Source organism: Mus caroli, unplaced genomic scaffold, assembly GCF_978045245.1.
Source record: "Mus caroli unplaced genomic scaffold, Mus_caroli_1 scaffold_15, whole genome shotgun sequence".
NCBI lineage: Eukaryota > Metazoa > Chordata > Mammalia > Rodentia > Muridae > Mus > Mus caroli.
Genome location: NW_028227270.1, coordinates 99,197,666 through 99,206,921, shown reverse-complemented (window position 1 = coordinate 99,206,921; position 9,256 = coordinate 99,197,666). Strand labels below are relative to the sequence as shown.

Here is a 9,256-nt window from a genome sequence, read left to right as displayed (position 1 = left end):
ATGACCTACAAAATCTAAAACTATTTCAAAGACTGAGTTTGATGAATATCTCTCAGGAGTCTTACTTTGATGGCTCGGGAAAACTCAATGACCGGTCAGTGTTTTGTGGTACGGACCCTTTGGTAAGTCCATGGCAATGAAGAATCCTTTCTTGGTAACAGCAGAATTTGTCTTGTTAATTTACTGAATAAAGTGTATTATCGTAGTGAGGTGGAGTCGTGTTTTCCAGTTAGGTAATACAGGATGGGCACGGCAGACAGACACCGACTGACTTCCCAGGGTTTCTGGTTATCCCCCAAATGTATTGCAACCACAGCCAATGAACAACAATAACAAACAAAGCCCAAACCACATAAGAGCAAATTTAATCTGCTTGCTTTTTTTTTTTTTTTTTTTTTTTTTTTTGTTTCTCGAGACAGGGTTTCTCTGTGTAGCCCTGGCTGTCTGTCCTGGAACTCACTTTGTAGACCAGGCTGGCCTCGAACTCAGAAATCCGCCTGCCTCTGCCTCCCGAGTGCTGGGATTAAAGGCGTGCGCCACCACGCCCGGCCTTGCTTGCATTTTTTATATTGCTCTTTATTATGAGTATGTATGTGTCACCGGGCTCAAGTGGCAGTGTCTGCCTACCTAGCATACATAAAGGCCTGAGTTGGATATTCAGAGCTGCATAGGCCATATACGGTGGGTACGGTGGGTACGGTGGGTACGGTGGGTACGGTGGGTACGCCGGCTCACGGTGGTAATGCTAGCACTCTGAATGAAGAGGCAGGAGGGTCAAGATTCTAAGGTTGCGGCCTGCAGTAGTTAAGAACTTGCATCGTTCTCTGCGCTGACCCAAGTTAAATCCCCAGCACCTTTGGAGAGGAAGGGGGATCTCACAACTGCCTGTGTCTCTAATTCCAGGAGATCCAGTGGCTCTAGTGACCATGGGCTTAACCCCATAACCAGATAAAAACGCTTAAAGCTTCAAGGTGAGCGAGCATTAGCTACTTATAGATACCAGGCCAGCTTGAGATGTTTTTAATAAGTGAAGGAATGTTATCCACTGTGAAAATGGGTAAACATCCTTTTTTTTTCTTCTTTTTTTTGGGGGGGTGGGGTGGGGTGGGGTGGGGTGGGTTTACATTCTTATCGATGAGTTTATACTGATGAATTTTCCTACATTTCCTGGGGATTTTGTTTGGTTGATTGGTTTTGTTTGTCTGCCCCTTTCTATACACAACATGCAACAGCAGTTTTCCCAATTGTACATGAGTATTTACAAATGTCTTCTGTAAAATGACCAAGCAATCTAATACAAGGCCTGTCTACGGTCATTTGGGAAGTCCAGCAATGAGTGAGATATAACGTACTTTTATTGCTCCATTATTTCAAAATGTGGTTTTTGAATTAGAAAAAGCCCACCTCCACCCCTCATTCCCCTCCCCCCACATAAAAGTTCTTAAGAGGCTGGAGAGCTGGCTTAAGTAACAGCATTACTGCTACCTGAGATCAGTTCCCAGCACCCCTGTCAGGTAGTCATAGCTTGCTGTCACTTAAGTTCTAAGGGATCTGTCACCCCGTTCTTGTCTCTATGGACACCTGCCTACAGATAGATACACGGACCAAAAAAAAAAAAAAAAAGGTCTGTTTTGAGACAGACCTTTTTCTCTTTGCTCTGACTGTCCCGATACTGGCTTCATAGACCTCAAACTCGGAGATCCTCCTGCTCTGCCTTCCAAATGCTGGGCTTAACCACCATGCCGAGCTAGTAGTAAATAAAAACAAACTTTAAATTTTCCTTTGCTACATCGGTGTAATGATATTTCATTACATCAGAATGTAAGAATCAGGACTCTCTAGGTTGTTTATTTTGGCTTAAGACTGTGCCTTACCCAGGACTCGGGAGGCAGAGGCAGGCGGATTTCTGAGTTTGAGGGCAGCCTGGTCTACAAAGTGAGTTCCAGGACAGCCAGGGCTACACTGAGAAACCCTGTCTCGAAAAACCAACCCCCGGAGACACGAGACTGTGCCTCACTGTCTCATAGCCCTGGCTGTGTTTACCATCACAGCCATATAAACTAGAGAGCAAGGTACATCGAGGCCACAGAAAGTTAAGTCTTTTGGAACGTGGTAGTCCTGAAGCCAACCTCTATGTAGGAGGCAGGGGTGGGGTGGGTTATAGGAGTTGCTACTGCCCAGCGTCTGAGCTCTACCTCCTCTCAAAGGAACCGTCCCGATTCCACGGACCCACATAACGCGACTGAAGGCTCACGGTGAACTCCATTTTCACTTAAGGCTGCCCTCGCCGTAGCCCCCAACCCCACGGGAAGTGGCTGGAAAGAGACTCACTAGAAAAACTTCACCCGTACTGTAACTAATGTTGCAACCCTTCCGAGGATTAATTGGATGGCCCTGAAAAGGGCCTTTAGTTGAGAAAGAGGCTCTAGGTGAGCTTAGCCGCCGAAGCCGTAGAGGGTGCGGCCCTGGCGCTTGAGCGCGTAGACCACGTCCATGGCGGTGACGGTCTTGCGCTTGGCGTGCTCCGTGTAGGTGACGGCGTCGCGGATCACGTTCTCCAGGAACACCTTCAACACACCGCGAGTCTCCTCGTAGATGAGGCCGGAGATGCGCTTCACTCCTCCGCGCCGGGCCAGGCGGCGGATGGCGGGCTTGGTGATGCCCTGGATGTTGTCGCGGAGAACCTTGCGGTGGCGCTTAGCGCCGCCTTTACCGAGACCTTTCCCGCCCTTGCCACGACCAGACATGATGAAGACGAGGCTGTACTGCTCTAAGAAGAAACAGACGGCCTTCTGGAGAAGGCGCGTCCCTCTTATAGGGAACTTGCGGACCGGAGTGAAAACAGGAGCTCAGTGGAAGTGGGTGTGGCCGGGGGAAGGGCGTAGAGCAAATTTAACACAATAGGTTTTTATATGGAAAGGAAGCTAATTCCATCAACTCCCTGCGCTTCAGGTTTTCGTTAGCAGAGTTTTCTTTTCTTTTTTCTTAAACTTACGTGCATCAAACAACGCAAGATGCAGGTGCGCACTCATACGCGCGCGCCTTTACCTTGTTCATTAAATGTGATCGCTACGTCCTTATGAAACAAAAGTTATAGTATGCAAAGGAAAAAAATGTCGCTTTTATATTAACACTATCTAGGAGTAAGTACACCAAGACAGAAGACAGAGGATCCAGATCTGAATAATGTATGCCCCCTCGCACATACAACACTCAAATGGCAGTGGTGATGGCACATGCCTTTAAACTCTACACTAAGGAGGCAGTGGCAGAGGCAGGTGCAGGGTAATAGGAGTTGAAGGCTGGACTGGCCTACAGAACGAGTTCTAGGACATCTAGGGAGACTCAATCCCCATCTGGAAACACGGAAGGATCCCTAAGCACTAAAAGTGGCCAGTTTTCAGCACTTAACACCACAGTTCAAAGGGAAACTAGTTCTTGGGTTCATGTATGACAGTCTCCCGTGGGCAGAAACCACAACGTTTGTCTTCAATTATTCTGGTTCTAAAACGCTCACCTGTAAACCGCATAGAAAATGACATTTAAGTATCTCACGTAAGTATTCAGTTCTTTAAAAGACGCTGTGGATGGCTCTGAAAAGAGCCTTTTTTTCCCCTCTGGGGTAAGTGAACGGCTGGTCTTATTTTCCCTTGGCCTTGTGGTGGCTCTCGGTCTTCTTGGGCAGCAGCACGGCCTGGATGTTGGGCAGGACGCCGCCCTGCGCGATGGTCACGCGGCCCAGCAGCTTGTTGAGCTCCTCGTCGTTGCGGATGGCCAGCTGCAGGTGGCGCGGGATGATGCGCGTCTTCTTGTTGTCGCGGGCCGCGTTGCCCGCCAGCTCCAGGATCTCGGCCGTCAGGTACTCCAGCACGGCCGCCAGGTACACCGGGGCGCCGGCGCCCACGCGCTCCGAGTAGTTGCCCTTGCGGAGCAGCCGGTGCACGCGGCCCACGGGGAACTGCAGGCCGGCCCGGGAGGAGCGGGTCTTGGCCTTGGCGCGAGCCTTGCCGCCCTGTTTGCCGCGTCCAGACATGGTAGAAAGTAAACAGCCTCTGACAACTGTACCTTTGCAAAGAGCAAGAGCTTGGCCCTTATAGTTTTCTCTGGGCGTAAAAAAGGGCCTATGCGATTGGCTGACTTCTTCTTTTCTTCTAGACCAATGGGAAGCATTCCCGGGCGCACGTCAATTGGACAAGACTTCGGATGTCGCCATGTACATCATGAACCAATCATAGGCGCCCGATCCCATGCCTCATTTGAATAAGACCTCATCAAATAGACAGGGCCGAGTAGCTTCCGTGCTAGAGTTCCAGAGTTCCAGTCTCGTCATGCCTGAGCCCGCGAAGTCCGCTCCCGCCCCGAAGAAGGGCTCCAAGAAGGCCGTCACCAAGGCCCAAAAGAAGGACGGCAAGAAGCGCAAGCGCAGCCGCAAGGAGAGCTACTCGGTGTACGTGTACAAGGTGCTGAAGCAAGTGCACCCCGACACCGGCATCTCCTCCAAGGCCATGGGCATCATGAACTCGTTCGTGAACGACATCTTCGAGCGCATCGCGAGCGAGGCGTCCCGCCTGGCGCATTACAACAAGCGCTCGACCATCACGTCCCGGGAGATCCAGACGGCCGTGCGCCTGCTGCTGCCCGGGGAGCTGGCCAAGCACGCCGTGTCCGAGGGCACCAAGGCCGTCACCAAGTACACCAGCTCCAAGTGAGTTCTTTAACTCACACTCCTAACCCAAAGGCTCTTTTCAGAGCCACCCACACTTTCAGCGCAAAAAGCTGTTACACATGCAGGTATCCTTCCCTTCCCTTTCACTTTGGGGTAGTGGACGTGGGAAATCTTGTTTCTTGTGTGGGTGCGGGTACCCTGTCCTGGTCCGCAGGCACCTTAGAAGCAGCTCCTTGTGTTTTGCAGAGAGCCTCTTCCGCCTTGTTTACCTGTCCAAAGAAGCGAAGGAGAACAAGTAGGTGGTAAGTTCCTGGTCTTCCGGTTTAGCCGGTAGACATAATTAAAAACTATTAGCAAGCCTCATCTAAACAAGAGGGTAGGGCAAAGAAGGCGATTGTGGTCATTCTCCTTATCCGGGATGCCCAGCGAAAGGCTTCGAAACTGTCCTGAAGGATCAATACTTGTGTGCCTTCCTTGAGCATACCGGGATACCCTGTCCGTGTATTCCTGCCCTAATTTGCTCTAGGGCTCGATCGGGGAATAAACGAGTTGGTCCGTTGGGTGTCTATTCCTAGGGTAAGAACATGCTCAGGGATGTCCATGTTTTAGCCAAGAAAAGATCTATCAAGATGCTTTTTCCATTGCTTTACCTAGCAAGTTGCATACGTAAAAACTGAAGAAATTCCGTTTACAACTTAGGTTGGCTTAGGAATGGAAAGACTAACCTTAGGCCCCAGCTTTAGTATCGACTGGATATGCATCTGTAGAACAAATGTGCTGTTACGTCAGCACATCACACACCAAGTGACATCACGGGTTTCTTTTCAAAAGGACCAACAACTTAACATCTCACTTTCTTCCAACTCGTGATTTCTCACGATAGTAAAGCGAAAGATTTAATGTTTTTCTCACCCGCACCAAAGCCGCCTGTGTTTTCCTAAACTTAACATTGCTTTCGATATCTGTTATTTGCCTAGTAAGCTTAGGATAAGAAAGCAAAATCATACCCTGTAAATTGGCAAAACTTTGAAGGAAAATTGAGTAATATCCGTTTGTGGTTAAATATGGAAATATCTTTTACAGCCTGAAATTCTACAGGTGGAAGTTTACTGGTTCTGCAAAATGTGTAAAATGTGCATCCAGTGCTGGTAGCCTGCCTTCCTTCCTTCCTTCCCGGCTCCGCCCCACAGTTAGTTACCTGTTTTGTTTCTTTCCCCAGCACAGTTTGTAATTCAAAAGACCAAAAGTAATCTGTTGGATAGCAAATTACAATACAGCCTTGTCTTTGGTGGAAAAACACACGCCAAGGTAACTTTTCACAATAGTTATTTATTCTTTTTTTTTTTTTTTTTTTTTTTTTTGGTAATAATATTTGTCACCTGAACCTTCTTATTTTTTAATTTTTATTAGTTTATTTATTTATGTATTTCTTTTTGTTCGTTTTTTTGTTTGTTTATGTTTTGTTTTCGAGACAGGGTTTCTCTGTATAGCCCTCTCTGACCTGGAACTCACTTTGTAGACCAGGCTGGCCTGGAACTCAGAAATCTGCCTGCCTCTGCCTCCCAAGTGCTGGGATTAAAGGCGTGCACCACCACCACCACCACCACCGCTCAGCTAGTTATTCATTCTTATGCCATATGATGCTTTTTAAAGTCACTTTGAAGATCAAACTACCCTTGAACTCAGAGATCAGCCTGAGTTCTGGGATTAAAGGTGAGTGCCACTACCCCCAGTTTGCATCCCCCTTGCATCCTTTTAAGGTAAATTAACACTTGTGCCTAAACTACAGGTCGCAAGGCACGTGTTCAGTGACAGTTAATTGCTTGAGTTTGCACGGCTAATGAGTGGAAACTGGCTTAAGAACTTTCAGAACGCTTGCTCGTCATCACCGCCTGTCTAAAGGCTGATCTGTGATGAGTGTCTTCAAGACACAAGGCAGTGACAAGTAGTTACAAGTAGTAGCACCGTGGGCCTGTGTCTGTTTTCGTGAATTCGAAAGTATCCCCTTTAGGAGATAGGTACCACGAAAACCCCCTCCCTCCCTCAACAGAATGGCTTACACTCACTGGTAAATCGTCCTTTTCCTGTCAGGAATCAAAATCCCAATCCCCCTTGGCCTGACCCATTAAAGGGCCTTCTGTCCCTCCACCTCACCCAGACAGACTTCCACTGGTGAGCCTTTCCAGGTGTTTGGGGTTTTGGTTGGTTGGTTGGTTGGTTGGTTGGTTGGTTGGTTGGTTGGTTTTTTACTTTATCTTGTCTCCCCTATAGCTGCCAAACCTGGTGTTTCCTGTCTCAAAAGTCAATCAAATTCCATAGAGTTCCCTTCTGAGTCAACTTTAAAATACTTTTATAGATGAAATCAAGAACCTGCGCAGGGACCATGAGTTCCCTAATGACAGAAGAACATTAAATAAATGTGTTTTTTTTTCTCCTGCCTCCTACCCCACTTTTGACACAGTGTCTTGTTATGTGTTTATCCACAGAAACTAGAAGCGTGCAAAAGGCCTCACCTCCTACACTGCTCCCATGGGATTATGTTCACTGTACACGTATTTCTGGAGAAACCAGTATAGCTCAGAAACAAGGCCCTGAAATCTGACCTTATCCATCAGGGTACCTTCCTCAGCAATGTTTCCTTCAGCGTTTTTTTTTTTTTTTTTCCCCACAAACTGCATGTAATGATCAGATACAGAGGGCCGACTCTAGTAGGATGCTTGCCTCTGAGAAATATATCGATGATGCCCACAGGAAATAGTAATGAAGAAGCGGGAGCGGTAGACAGGTCAGCAATTCAGAGCCCTTACTACGTTTCACAAGAACCTGAGTTCGGTTCCCAGCACCCCTGGCAGGTGTGACACAATCAACGGTAACTCTAACTCCAGGGCATCCAACACCCACCTCTGATCTAGGACACCCAAACACGTGGCGTACTGGTCACACAGGCAAACACACATGTAAATAAAAGGAAAGACCCAACTACCAAACAGACCAAGTAGGTTTTACTGGGATGCTTGTATCTGAGGATCATAAGGAAAAGTCTAAAAGCTAAAAGAGAGTGTCATAAAAAAGGCTCTGTACTAAAGAACATTTTTATGATTCTGTGAGGTGATTATAACTTGTCTCAGCAATAGCCAGCTCACCGTAATACACTACAATTTTCTAACTCTTCATAAACCTTTGAGATGGTAAGTATGCCAACTACAGTCATGTGTGTATGTATCTATCATTAAAATTGGACTGTCTATATCCTTTTACTTTTAGAATCGTGATTTTTTTTTAAATGTCTGAAAACAGGCTAACAGTGTTGAAATTGTGTGTGCGTGTGTACACGTATAGGTGTAGTTCCCACAAGTATAACCAAATTCCATCTCTTTGCCCTTTCTTCACATCTGAAGGAGGAAAAAGACTTAATTTTAAAACCAACACAACAAACATTTGAGGCCACAACGTTGCATCCCTGAGTAGTATTCCCTATAACTCACTCAGAACCTGGAAACGTGAGCACAGTTCAGACCCCGAAGTCTATACTCACTTGGAATCTCAGTGTCTGTACGGACAGAAGAATGTGGCCTTAACATTTTTAGAAGAATATTTTCATACATGTAGGAACTGGTACACGAAGCAAGGGGGAAGACAAGACACCCACAGGCATGACTAAGCAGAGGAATCCAAGCCTCCAAATTTGGGCCCTCATTTCTTCTTGGGCCTCTCTATGAATCGAAGCAGAAGATAGAACGCTTAGACCCTTGGTGACAAAAAGCAGACATCTGAGGGTTCAAGGTCACAGAGGGCAGTCGCACAAGTATTCAGGCAGAAGGCACTTTGGCTGCTAGGTGATCATGGACGATAAGTCAACTGAACTTGCTACTTTATCTGCAGCCGAGGAGTGGAGAACCATCCTGCTTCCAGAAGCTTGATGACTACTCAAGTGAGACAATTTCTACAGCGGGGAAGTGAGTACGTTTTACGGATAAAGGAGAAATGGATATTATAGGAAAAGTACACGGGGGGGGGGGGGGTGTTATGTTCCTCCCAGAAGCCATAGGTAATTAAAAATTAAAAACCCAGTACCAGATGTGGGATACCGCCACTTGAGTTGTTGGTCAGAGATGTACCAAAGGTACCCCTCAAAAATAACAGCCATTGCTATTGGTTTTGGTTACCCACCACCACTTGATGGGAAGACCCCAAAGCTAACGACACTACACATTTTGAAATGAAGAGAAATGAGAAATCAAGATGGTACTGACCAGAACTCTTCCTCCTGATTAGCTGGCTTGGGAGGGTGCTGGGGTAACCAACAATGTTACTTAGCTGTTAACTCTGTGAACTATAATAATGACTTGTATAGCAAGATTCGCCCGTGGGTGTAATCATACAAAAATATTACGGAGAGAATCACCCATTTTCTGATTAGATATAAGGCTGCCTCCACAAGAAGAAACACACCACATGCCCAACACTATACTATATTTCTGTGAAATGGACATAACCAAGCTGCCCTCTAAACTCATACCTTCCTACCCATAGGCTGGTGCATCCCCCAGATGTCATTAGAGAAGTTTCTTTGTGCGGCGTGTAATCGTG

At 47.0% G+C, this 9,256-nt stretch overlaps 3 protein-coding genes across 3 annotated transcripts; 1 reads left to right on the top strand and 2 right to left on the bottom strand.

The window, feature by feature from the left end:
• Nucleotides 1-1,976: 1,976 nt before the first annotated feature.
• LOC147001059 (histone H4) lies at nt 1,977-2,799 on the bottom strand. The gene has a single exon (XM_085831266.1). The coding sequence runs from the start codon at nt 2,745-2,747 to the stop codon at nt 2,436-2,438; it is 312 nt and encodes a 103-aa protein (XP_085687392.1). The 5' UTR covers nt 2,748-2,799; the 3' UTR covers nt 1,977-2,435.
• Nucleotides 2,800-3,597: 798 nt separating this feature from the next.
• On the bottom strand, nt 3,598-4,072 carry LOC147001058 (histone H2A type 1-B). The gene has a single exon (XM_085831260.1). The coding sequence runs from the start codon at nt 4,031-4,033 to the stop codon at nt 3,641-3,643; it is 393 nt and encodes a 130-aa protein (XP_085687386.1). The 5' UTR covers nt 4,034-4,072; the 3' UTR covers nt 3,598-3,640.
• A 209-nt stretch (nt 4,073-4,281) lies between these two features.
• LOC147001057 (histone H2B type 1-F/J/L) lies at nt 4,282-4,757 on the top strand. Its single transcript, XM_085831263.1, has one exon. It carries the CDS (start codon nt 4,329-4,331, stop codon nt 4,707-4,709), a length of 381 nt encoding a protein of 126 aa, XP_085687389.1. The 5' UTR covers nt 4,282-4,328; the 3' UTR covers nt 4,710-4,757.
• Nucleotides 4,758-9,256: the final 4,499 nt, after the last annotated feature.